This window comes from Chelonia mydas, chromosome 11 (assembly GCF_015237465.2).
Source record: "Chelonia mydas isolate rCheMyd1 chromosome 11, rCheMyd1.pri.v2, whole genome shotgun sequence".
In the NCBI taxonomy this organism is placed as follows: domain Eukaryota; kingdom Metazoa; phylum Chordata; order Testudines; family Cheloniidae; genus Chelonia; species Chelonia mydas.
In genome coordinates, this window is record NC_051251.2 from 18,291,384 (window position 1) to 18,304,641 (window position 13,258).

At 39.8% G+C, this 13,258-nt stretch overlaps 1 protein-coding gene across 11 annotated transcripts in view; it reads left to right on the forward strand.

Annotated features, from left to right (window-relative positions):
- CCNT2 (cyclin T2) overlaps positions 1-13,258 on the forward strand; it is a 43,117-nt gene that overhangs the window by 23,174 nt on the left and 6,685 nt on the right. For 10 of the 11 annotated variants that reach the window (XM_043524949.1, XM_037911851.2, XM_037911852.2 and 7 more), the window contains 2 exons: positions 5,850-5,895; positions 7,226-7,389. In XM_043524949.1, the coding sequence (XP_043380884.1) occupies positions 5,850-5,895; positions 7,226-7,389 (210 nt within the window). Of the gene's footprint in view, positions 1-4,846; positions 4,986-5,849; positions 5,896-7,225; positions 7,390-13,258 lie in introns of those variants that run through there. The other variant, XM_037911860.2, reaches the window with a different exon arrangement.

Below are 13,258 nucleotides of genomic sequence, written 5' to 3' on the forward strand. Positions count from 1 at the left end.
TGTGTGTATATAGCGCCAGTCTGTTCCATCAGATGAAATCTACATCAAGAGCTACATTTTTCTGTCACTTTATCCTGCAGTGGGGGTGATTTTTGTGCGCAGCTGTTAAATAAAATCTTAATCAGCAGCTTCACTTCTGCCCTAGCCTTTCATCACTGCCTTTAACCGCCTTTCTGCAAACTCTCCTTTTATGTAGCTATCCTCTTCTGATACAGTCAGCTATTACACCAGACTTTCAAAATTACTAATGTTTCGGGGCTGGGGGTGGAGTCTGGTAATGGTGTGGGGGTGTGTGTGTGTGTGTGTGTGTGTACAGAAGAATGGATTGAGGGGATCAGAATGAAGGTTGTAATGTATAGTCTGTGCCATATAGTTGTAAGAGGTGTGCTTATAAGCAGAGTATATTCTGTGAGGTGGCTAAACTTCACATTTCTTTGCTTTTGTCAGATATATTCTCTGCGAGGGGGTGTCTGCCACTGTCTGAACTTACAAGACAGCATGCTGACACACACTCTGCCCCCAAAACACACACTCTCTCTCCCCCCACATACACACACCACACACCACACTCCACACACACCCCATTTGAAAAGCACGCGGCTGCCACTTGCACACTGGGATAGCTACCACAATGCACTGCTCTCTGTGGCGTTGCAAGAGCTGCTAATGTGGCCACGCCACTGTACTTGTAGCTGACAGTGTAAACACATGGCAGCATTTTCCCTGCTGCGGTCTTTGAAGGCTGGTTTAACTCCCAGTGCTCTACATCTGCAAGTGTAGCCATCCCCTTAGTTTAGAAGCACTGTCTCCAGGAAAGCCCTTTTAGAGTATTGTTAGTACAAACAAATCCCTATTTTGGGGACGTGCTGTCCAATAACTTCCTAAAAAGCTCTTTCAGATGGGTGCGGGGGGGAAGAGGGGCATTGACAAAAACTTCTAGTCACAGAAGATTCACAAGGTTAGCTGAGGCATATCCATACGTTTGCCTTCCACAACAACCACCAGAGCAGCCAGACAGAATTCTCTGGTACCTCAGACTTATGTTTTGCCTAAAACTTAATTTCTAATAACATGCCTCACTAAAGATGGCGCAGATTCAGCAGAAAAATGGTTTAAGAAATGCCTGTCTTGTAATAACAAATTTGCTATCCCAGACTCGTACTTCTTTCCTAGATGCTTGGGTGAAGGGGACTTTATCCAGTCTCTGCCATATCTGCCTTACATTTACAAGCTGCCCATTCAGGCATGGAGTTTCAGATTTTATCCATGCTGATGGAGGCCCTGAGCTTGCTTCCTTTGGGGAGAAAATACCCAAACACTAAAAAGCCTTTTAATCTAGTGGAGAAAGGCATAAGAAGAACCAGTGGCTGGAAGCTGAAGCCAAACAAATCAAAAGTAGAATTAGGCACTGAGTTTTAGTCATGAGGGTGATTAACCACTGGAACAAATTGCCAGGGGAAGTGGTGGATTTGCCAAGAGTCTCTCAAAGTCTTCAGATCAAGAGTGGATGCCTTTCTGAAAGATGTACTTTAGCCAAACAGCAAGTGATTGGGCTCAGTACAGGGATAACTGGGTGAAGTTTAATGTGCAGAAGCCCAGATAAGATGATCTAATGGTGCCTTCTGACTTTAAATTCTCTTAATCTTTGAATCTTTGAAAATCCAGCCTTAGAATGTCTAAGTCTGGGGCTAAGAAGGTATGAACATTCTGGTAGGGGGAAGATGGGAGACATCAGACTGATCCACGTCATTCTTCATCTGTGTTAAGAGACTGACAAGAAAGAGGAGACAGGACCACAATTGCCTGTGAAGTCTGGAGACAGTGTATCTGTAATGACCTGGCAGTAAGAAGTTCCCATTCCAAGGAGACTCTGGTGTTGAAAGGGAAATTCATGTTCATAATGGCAAAAATTAAATTACTGGCTCCTGTGCTAGCTGAGAGATCAGAGGTGAGAGAATATTCCTCTTTCCTATTGCTGAGACTATCACCTAGGCCCTTCATTTCTTGATGCCAATCCAGTCTGGTGTTCAGACGTTAGTTCTGATTAACTTAAAGGGGGGGAATTGGTACACTCATCCCCATCTCAGGGACCTTTCTTGATGCACCCGAGCAGAAGCCCCTCACCAGTTAATCCTGCATCTACACTGGGACATAAGGTTCTCCTGAAAATGAACATTGAGAACCGGGGACTTTGAGTTTGACCTAGCTGCCTTGTGGGAGACCTGCCGCTGTTTCACCTTCATTGCCAGGTGTCTTGGGATAGCCATTGTCCTTACTCTACTAATGTGAAAACTGCACGGTCAAAGTCTGTACGCCTTCCAGACCACCAGTATAATCTGCTCAACTGTGGTTGAATCTGACAGAGAAAGTGACCCTCTAGAAGAGGAGGTAGATCCAAATATATATCTTTTCTAGGGGATGTCATGACCAAGACAATTCAGCTGATGTTATGTGAGGTGGGAAGATTTTAAGTAAGTTATATCCTATCACTAGTAGAGGAAACCCTCCCATTCTGAACCTTTACCTCAGCTTTCTACAGTCCTCTTTCGAAGGTCTAGTAGTCTTTGGCAATCAGACAAGACTATTCACAAACCTTAACCCTTGTACCCGGTCTTCTTCCAGTCTTTCCCCTATGTATCAGGTGTTCATCAACACAGTCCTCTTCCTAGGGTCTGTTTGATCTTTTCCCTTTGACCAGAGGATTCTAATAGCTCTTCATTCTTAAGTGCAGACTCACCCATCTGGATCCATCTCTTTCCGGGGATTGCTTGAGTATCTTCCTCTCCTTGGGATACCAGGAGAGCTTCCCTACTCAGCTTCTACTCTCCAAGTACTCCTTCTTGCAGTGAATCTAGGTAGCTCTTATACCCTGATTGTCCCAGGAGGTTGTGCTCCCTCTGGGGCCATAAGTTCCCTAAATGTCTGAGTCCTACTAACAAGCAGGTTGATGGCACATATTCTTAAGAGGATCGGCACACTGAAATTTTCTGGGAGTATAATTAAATACTTATAAGATCTCCCCAGAAGCACTGCACTTTCAATTGACTTGTCTTCAGGAAAAGGCTCATAGACTGAAAATTGGGAACCACATCAGGTGGATAGGGTTGCTGTGCCCACTAACAATGGATTCAGTAATCTAATCCTGCCAGGGATTTATGGAAGACCCCAGACTCTTGGAAGGTAGATTAATTGTACCAGGTCCTGCCTTAAGGGTTTGGTTACTTACATCAAGTATCCAAGCCAGTCTTTCATGGTTGATTGTGCAACGAAGGATTAAGATACACAGCCCTGCCCCCGAGTGATAAAGAATGATGGGAAACATATTCTTGGCTGGAAGTCATATTTATCTGCCATCAAACAGATGAGTAGTAAACTATCATGCTCTCTTGATTTGCTCTGACTTCTATACCTTTGACAAGGTCATTGCCTTGTTGATACGCCTTCCACTTTTTTGCACATTTCTCAAATAATCCCTGATCAGCTCTAAAGGGTTAGTTAAGGGTGGAGTTCCAGCCTTTAACTAGGTTTCTTTGCTTAAGTGAGATCGCACTAAGCTGCATTAAAACGTTGTCCTTGTTTAAAAAGTTTATATGAATACCTTGGACGGTCTTTCCCTGTTGTGGCTTTGGTTTGTTGAGCTTAAACACCTGTATCCAGGTCTTTGGTAAACTTCATTTGATTACACAAAACTATGTAAATCGAATAAATTTGAAATCTTAGTTACAGAAGTCTGTTTAATGGGATGCTTGCACTCATAGCACTAGTGTGGACTTATATTGAGACTGAAATGTATAATTTTCAAATTGTGATTTTTTTTGCGTAGTTTCTTGCTGTTCAACTTAAAATTATGTAAAACAAAATTGTTTAAGTAACCATTCCATATTTCAGAGTAGCAGCCGTGTTAGTTTGTATCCGCAAAAAGAAAAGGAGTACTTGTGGCACCTTAGAGATTCTCAAATTTATTTGAGAATAAGCTTTTGTGAACTACAGCTCACTTCATCGGATGCATTCAGTGGGGGAAAAAAAAAACCCACTGAATGCATCCGATGAAGTGAGCTGTAGCTCACGAAAGCTTATGCTCAAATAAATTTGTTAGTCTCTAAGGTGCCACAAGTCTTCCAATTCCATATTTGACAACTATCATATTTGTTGCACTGGTAGCTTTTGGCAGTCCACTCTTTCTTTAATATAAAGTCATATTGATGAATTTGTGGTATTTCATCTTTCTTTAACTCAAATATGCTTCAGCAAAGTTATAGTATTGTATAGAAATCTGTGAAAATGGCTTATTCTGTACATTGATAAAAACTAACAAACCTGCAGTCTTGTTTAACCTTTCTGTTTTCAGTTGTTTCCTTATGAAAGTGTCAGGGTTTTTGTAGTAGAGCCCTGAATATACTTTCCTATGTCTTTTTGGGAAAGGCTACCAAAGAAGTTTAATTTTGAGAAAATAAATTTGGCACAGAACTACTAAAACAGATTGAAAAAGCTAAATATATAGTACAATTCCATCAAATGTCCGTTTATTTTCTATTATTGTGGATTAGCAAAATATATGTGGGGAAAACAGGTCCTATTCTCTTACTACTTCTGTCAGATTCACTGATGTAATCAACAATGGATTATGGCATTGCCCGGCCCTAGCAAAAGGCATAAGCCTGGTTTACACATTTGTATCTTTATTATCAGCAGTAATGGGAAACGGAATTCGATTGGATTTTGATAAAATGATGGTTTGTAAAGCTTCCCAGATTGCTAAATTTGAAAGCTACTGCTACAATTTTTCTTTTTCAGACAAACTCCTTAAAATAAAAGAATAGAGGTTTGTGACAATGCTCCCTTTGACATAAGATCCAACAGTACATTTTCTCCAGGTAGCACTGATTTCAAGTGGTAGTATCAAAGTAAGAAAATTCAATGAAGGCTGCATTCAATCTTCAATTAAGCTCATTGTGCCCAGACATTCCATCTTACACATTTTAAGAGTAAGTGCTCTTATTTGAGTGAGGACCTTGGGGGTTTGGCAGATAAGGGCCAGAAATCAGTCTTTGGGATGTTGAAGACTTGAATTTGATGACCATTTTTAATGAGTTATAAATTTGTTAAAATCTAGGTTGAAGCTTCTAATATAATCAAATGTTTTGTTCCATGCTTATGAGCATTACATTTTGATTAAAGAAGGTGTAGAAGTGCACACAAGCTAATTTAACCCTTAAACTGTCTAGTTTGGGAACTAGCTCTGTTCTAGGACTTTCTGGGATAATTATGGGTTACTGGTGTATGGTCATTGAGTTTTTCTCAACTGTTCTATGTTCCTTCAGCTGGAGAGGAGCACTAATCTCTGGCCTGAGCTATAGTGCAGACTGGCTCTCTATTTGACTGTCCTGCTGAGAGACCCAGCTGTGGGGAGGGTTATGGTAAGGAACCATCTAGAACTAAAGTAGGGAGGCAGGCAAGCACTAAAGTTCAGGTGGAAGATAAGAGAGCCATCCCTCCACCCACACTGTATTAGATTTGGGAGGGCTAAGGAGATGAAAGGGAGACTTCCATCCTTTTGTGGCTTAGATAGAGACAGTTCAAGAGGCAGAAGGATCAACATACTCTGTACAGTAGAGGGAAGGTTGATGAACTGAATGACTTGCCCATCTCCAATTATAGCTCAGTGAGGATGAGTAAACCTGTCCTCAGTGCCAAGAGCTAAGTAGCTGATTTACTTTTAAAGGCAGCTAATGTATCTTATTAGTGTTCTACATACCATTCATTTTGAGGTTAAAGCATTTTAATTTTGGAATGAAGCCAACAATTTGGAGCGGATTGCTAATTTTTCTTCAATTTTCTTTTTGTTACAGCAAGCAAGGATTTGGCACAGACATCCTATTTCATGGCTACCAACAGGTTGTTATCCTGAACCTCTTTGTTGCACTGTTGTAGCACACTATAGCTTCCTTTACTGCAGGGCCCCCTCCATGTGTCCTACCCTTGTTGCAACAGAAAACTGGGCCATCTACAGTGGTGGTACCGTTCTGTTTGCAGTGCGGTGTATTGTACAAGGGCCTTGTGGCACAAAGGGGTTAAATGCACAATGAGAAGTGTAGTGGTGCTTTCTGATGACATTTTCTCGATTTGTGAGTGCATAAGTCTAAAACTGGTAGCCTGAATAGCAGCTAAAGATTACAAAGAGATAAACTTAACCTAGAAAGTCGAGCATCTTGGTAAGTACAAAGCTATTTCTAGTTTACACTTGTAGTTAATGGCAATTTTTTCTTAATTTAAATACATTGATCCAGTCCTAGTTTTATGAAACTGCAGTCAGCCTAAAAGCTCTTAAAATTACCTAATCTTCTTTCCAGGTAGACTAGAATTAGTCTAAGCAATGTTTGTCCTTCCAGAAGCAGTGTTTATTTTTAACATGCTTTTTTTAAAAAATCTTAGTATTTATGTGAAATTAAAATTGGTTGTCCAAATGCAGACTAATAAATGTATGCAGCTATTCTGGTGCATAAGGATGAAGTTTGGGAGTAGATCTAAAAGTCTTCCATGTGTTCTTTGCAAAATTAGTTTTTAATTTAATGTAATCCTAGTACATGATTTTGTTAAAATCCAAGTTTGTATATGTAATGTTTGTTTGGGAGGACCCTAACCATTTTTGGTGGTCCCTTTTTATGGGATAGTTTTTTGTTTGGAAGAGTTTTGTTTTCAAAACCTGTTAGAATCACTGTATCTGAACCAGCATACTTGTGCTACTGCCAGCTGGGAAATTGAAATGAGAGTGGATTTGTATCCCCAAACCTGGGCCTAATGAAGACTACTTATGTCACACAAGTGATTCTCTCAACCTCAAGGAAACTATTGAGTATCCGTAGCTACTAGTTTGATATGCAGTTTCAGTAATGAGCTGTATTAATGACTTCACTGTGGTTGAAATTTTATCAACCATGTTATGTTGAATTTTTGTCCCTCTCTTTAAAATTAAGTAAAAAGTAAAATGCCAATAGAATGAACTGAGGGATACTACTTTTTTTTTACTCTTGTTAAGAGCAAATTAAATTTACCAGATAAATGACCTGCCTTTTCTCAAGGTTGTAAAATAATTTCAGAATTTAATCAGAAGCATGTTCCATGATGTAATGTTTAATATCTGTTTTGATACAAAACCTTATGCTATAATCTTAATGATTGACTTGTTTGGGTTTTTTGTTTTACATGTTTGAATTCTCTGCAACAGCCTGCACCTTACTACCTTCTGTCTTCAGTACAAACCCACAGTGATAGCATGTGTGTGCATTCATTTGGCATGCAAGTGGTCCAATTGGGAGATTCCTGTATCGACGGATGGAAAGCATTGGTGGGAATATGTTGATCCTTCAGTTACTCTGGAATTGCTAGATGGTAAGTAGTATTTCCTTTTTATTTCTTTTAAATATTGTGACATTGTTCTTCTAGTTCTGCTACTGTTTCAGCTAATATTTAACTCACCCCCAACTACTTTAGGTCCTGGGTAAGGGAAGCCCTAGAGCTCATGCTTAAATAACATTGACTGTATAGATGAGAATCTCACCCCTGCTCTGACCATGTAGGCCAGAAAAAAGGGCCAGAGCAGAGTAAAGGGACAGTGTGAGCCCCATATCAGCTGTGGGAGAATTCTCGTGGCACAGGAATTGGAAGATGGCCGTAAGGCTGCCCCCTCTGCGGACTCCCTAGCGAGACTTGGCATGTGGACCATGCTAGGGGCAGGGCCTCCACATGCAATAGTGCAGCTCATAGGACAGCCTGGGGAGGCTACCATAACTCAGACATGCTCTCAGGGCTGTCTAAATTAGGCTCGGGGCTTCTGCAGCCCAAGAGGATGCAAGAATGGCTTAAAAGCCACGATAGCCTCACCTTCTGTGGGCTGCAAGTTCAGCACATGCTTAAGTTGTTTGCTGAAGTGGGATTTTAAATAATCCCACTGAAAAAGTCCTCATAGAATGTGTTGCCTTAAGATGACAATTTGCCTCATTTCCACCCAGATTATTAGCCGCTACTAAAGAAAATTTCTTTAAGATTATAAAATTGAAATAGGATCAACCACATTAAAGCCAATTTTGTGTAATAGGAGTGAATCTGGCATAGCCCATGGAACCTTAATATTAGTACCATGGAATTTCTATTTAATGGATTTTATCAGAAAGAAAAATAAACTTTTTCTGCTAACAGAAAATTAAATGGTCTTCTAGGTATTTACCAAAGTTGTTCACTGTTTTTTGTTTTGTTTTTCTACTGTTCATGGTTACCAGTTTTGTCTCACTGTTACCTTATGCTGTTCCTGTCTGTTTCCATCTGTCATCACTTGGTTTAAACTTAGTCCCTGCCCCAAAGAGTTTATAATTTATCCCTTTATTTGTGTCTGGCACAATGAGGCTCTGGTCTGTGATTGATATCCCTAAGCATTATTGCAGTGCAGTAATAATAAATGCTGTCTAGGATTTGCAAATCTATATACTAATCAGAGGTTGCTAGGAGATGTCTTGCAATGAAAAATCAAAAATCCGTGGTGTTGAGCTCTGGTGTATAACCTACGACTTGGGTATGACCCACAAAGGGTTCTTTTGGCCGGCAGTTGTCTTCCATTTCTGCGTCACAAGATTTTCATTTTAAAAAAATTGCCCTAAAGTAAGGAGAATATGAACAGATGTAGCACTATCCACAGAATCAGTGAGGCAGCATAAAACTCCAAGGTCATCTGCCTCTAGTCATCTCAGTGGAATTTTCTCTGTAGTCTACAGATGACAATTTAAATATCAGCGTAATTTTACTGTTTATTTAGTAAATGTATTTAGTTATTTGCTTTTTATTCTGGGTGGATGTCAGTAATTAGACTGAAAAGATCTGCTCGGCGGTACCCACAGATCTGTGTGCCCAAAACTTCTCTCGTTCCTCACTCAAGTTTGGTTATATCCCTGGAGCAGCAGCATACCAATCAGAGCAAATATAGGGAAGTAGTGTATAAAGTGTGTGTGTGTGTATAATAGGCTGAGCAGATCACGGGGCTTAGCAGCAGGAAGCTCATGGAGAGATTAGTTTGCTCTTTATTTTGCAAGGTCTATTGAGGACTTGGCTCTTCAGGATTCCATTCTGAAATCTAAAGCCACCTCTTGACTCAACATCTATTTTCAGGTACTTAAAAATGTTACATTTTAGTAGGCGGTAGCAGTCCCTTTGCAACTTCAAAGGGTGTAGACGCCTTAGTTGCTTCATGGATATCTTAATTGAAAAGACCTTTCCCACTTTCTAACATGGCAAGAAATTTTGCAGAAGCACATTGGAGGAATTGATCAAGAAGCTCAAGTGATCTGCAGATTTTCAAAGGGACAAATACTTTGTTATGTTAAAGATCTTCATTCAGTTGTCCCTGAAGAAGTTGAACCCAAAGATCAGATAGTATGAATTGACTTTTACAACGCCCTAATACAAGTTTCATGCTGAAAACTCACTGAATTTTTAAAAATATCTGCCTTCAGAGTGACAGATACCCAGTGTTTTAAAAGAGCTGCTTTTTGTGCAGGCCTTTTTGGAGTTATATTTATGAACAGACCTCTTGGAGAACTTTTGATTTGTTCAGGCTACAATTCCCAAACATCCCAGGCTGTTTTTCGTAATGTGTGCCACTTTAGATCTGGATACCAGGAAGTTAGAGAGAAACAGTAAGAGTCTTTCCCATTTATCCTTCCTTCGGGCCCTCAAAACTGCATATAGCATACTTCAAACAAATTTTCTGATTAAAATATGTAAATACGTAAGTCAATTATGTTCAGCTCCTAGTACTGCGAAGATTAAGAACATAAGAGCTGTTACCCTGGATCATACTGATGGTCCACTAACCCAGAATCCTGCCTCCGACAGTGGCCAGTACCATAACACCAGGGAGAGCGTACAGAACAGGGCAATTTTTGAGTGATCTACCCCATCTTCTATTCCCATCTTCTGGTAGTTAGAGGTTATGGGGCACCCTGAGCATGGGGTTGCATTCCTGACCATCTTGGCTAATAGCCATTGATGGATGTATCCTGCATGAATTTATCTAGTTCTTTTTTGAAGCCAGTTATACAACATCCCAAGTCAGTGACTTCCACAAGTTAATTGTGTGTTCTGAGAAAAAGTACTTCATCTTGTTTGTATTAAAGCTGCTGCCTTTTAATTTCTTTGAGTGACCCTTGGCTTGTGTATTATGGGAAAGGGTTAAAAACTTCTCACTATACTTTTCCACTCCATTTATGATATAATAGACCTCTATCATATCCACCCTTAGTAGTCTCTTTTCTAAGCTGAACAGCCCTGCTCATATGGAAGCTGTTCTATCCCCTTGATCCTCTGTGTTGAACTTCTTCGAACCTAGTCCAGTTCCACTAATCCTTTCTGAGATAGGATGACCAGAACTGAACACAGTATTCAAGGTATGGGAGCACCATGGATTTATGTAGTGACCGTGTAAAATTTTCTTGTCTTATTTTCAAAAAAAAGAAAAGGAGTACTTGTGGCACCTTAGAGACTAACAAATTTATTTGAGCATAAGCTTTCGTGAGTTTTCCACTGAATGCATCCGATGAAGTGAGCTGTAGCTCACGAAAGCTTATGCTCAAATAAATTGGTTAGTCTCTAAGGTGCCACAAGTACTCCTTTTCTTTTTGCGAATACAGACTAACACAGCTGCTACTCTGAAACTTGTCTTATTTTGTATCCCTTTCCTAACAGCTCCTAACATTGTTAGCCTTTTTGCCCACTGCTGTGCATTGAGCTGAAACTATCCACAATGACACCAAACTTCTTCTTGAGGGGTGTCAGCTAATTTAGAACCCATCATGAAATATGTATAGATGGGATTATTTTTTCCAATATGCATTATTTTGCACTTATCAACATTGAATTTAATTTGCCATTTTGTTGCCCCGTCACCAGTTTTGTGAGATTCTGCTAGAACTCATTGCAGTCAGCTTTGGACTTACAAAAATTATTCAAGATAATTATCATCTGCAAACTTTGCCATTTCATTCCTATTTCCAGATCATTAATAAATATGTTGAATGACACAGGTCCCAGTGCAGATCATTGGAGGACCCTACTGTTTACCTCTCTCCAGTGTGAAAACTTGCCGTTTATTCCTACCCTTCATTTCCTGTCTTTTAGCCCATTACTGATCCATGAGAGGATCTTCCCTCTTATTATTCTATGACAGCTTAGTTTCCTTAAGAGCCTTTGATAAGACCCCTTGTCCGGGGCTTTCTGAAAATCCAAGTACACTACGCTTGTTGATACCTTCAAAGAATTCTAATATATTGGCGGGGCATGACTTCCCTTTTCAAAAGCCATGTTGACTCTTCTCCAACGTATTGTGTTTGTGTGTCTGATAATTCTGTTCTTTACTATTTTCTACCAATTTATCTTGTACTGAAATTAGGTTCACCAGCCTGTAATTGCCAAGATTGCCTCTAGGGCCCTTTTAAAAAATCAGTTTTACGTTAGCTATCTTCCAGTCATCTGATATAGAGGCTGATTTCAGCAATAGGTTACAAACCACAGTTAGTAGTTCTGCAGTTTCATATGTGAGCTCCTTCAGAACCCTTGAGTGAATACCATCTGGTCCTGGTGATTTTATTACTGTATAATCAATTTGTTCTAAAATCTCTTCTATTGACACATCAGTGTGGGACTGTACTTGTCACCCAAGAAGAATAGCTTTGATCCCTCCACCCCCATCCTTTTCAGTGAGGACTAATGCAAAGAATTCATTGAGTGTTCCTTTAACGACTTCATTGTCTAGTGGCCCCATTGCCTATTTGGCAGGCTTCCTGTTTCTGATGTTCTTAAAAAGAATTTCTTACTGTTAGTTTTTGCATTTTTAGTAAATTGCTTCTCAAATTCTTTCTGGGCCTGTCTTCTTATGCTTAACCTGCCAGAGTTTGTGCTCCTTCCTATTATCTTCCAAATTTTAAAGGGTGCCTTTTTGCTTCTGTTGGCCCCCAGTACTCTGCTCTTGAGCTGTGATGTCATTCTTTTGGACCTTTTAATGTCGTTCCTGATTTGGTGTATACATCTCATCTGAGCTTCCATTATGGTGGTTTTTAAATAGTTCCCATGCTGCTTGCAGGTATTTAGCCCTTTTGACCGTTCCTTTTAATTTCCATCTAACGAGCATCCTCATTTTTATGTAGTTCCCTTTTTAAAGTTACATTTTACCATGGTGGGCTTTTTAGTGTTGTTTCTCCTCCCCTCCCTGTTACATTTAATTACATTTTGGTCCCTATTACCAAGTGGTTGAGCTCTAGTTATCTCTTGGACCAGTACCTGTCCTTCACTTTGGACTAAATCAAGAATTGCCTCTCTCCTAGTGGGTTTCAGAACTAATTGCTCCAAGAAGCAGTCATTTATGGTGTCTAGAAATTTTATTTCTGCATCCTGCCATGAGGTGACACTTATCCAGTCAGTATAAGGATAGTTGAATTCACCCATTATTATTGCACTTTCTGATTTTGTAGCCTCTCTAAACCTCCCTTAGCATTTCACATTCACTGTTACCATCCGGGTTAGGTGGTCAGTGTATATTCCTACTTCTATACTTTTTTCCCCCCCTCCAGGCACTCAATTTCTATCCAGTGATTCTGTGGTATAGTTTTGTTTCATTTAAGATTTTTAGCTTATTTGACTCTGATTTGTTTAATATATAATGTCAGTCCCCCAGCAACGTGACCTAATCTGTTATTTTTTTATATATATCTTATACCCTGGTATTAGTGTGTCCTATTGATTATTCTGTTCCCACCAAGTTTCTGTGATGCCTATTATATCAATATCCTCCTTTAATCCCAGACACTGTAGTTCACCCATCTTAGTATTTAGAGTTCTAGAATTTGTATATAAGCACTTGCACATTTTGTCAATATTCAGTTGCTTGCCTTTGTGTGTTATATTTAAATGGGACTCATACATTTGCCTGTTCCTCACTACATCTCACCTGTATTTTACCAACTTCTTTCCTATCCTCTATACTAAGATAAAGTCCCGTCCCCCAAGGGATGTCTCCACCTGAACCATGTACTGCTCCACCCCATCAGGTTTTCCCCAGTTTAAACAATCCTCTACAACTTTTTCAATTTTACATGCCACAGTCTGGTTCCATTTTGGTTAATGTGAAGCCCATGCCTTCTTTATAGACCAATCCTTCCCCAAAAGTTCCCCAGTTCCTAATGTAAATCCCTCTTCCCTGTACCATTGTATCATCTAC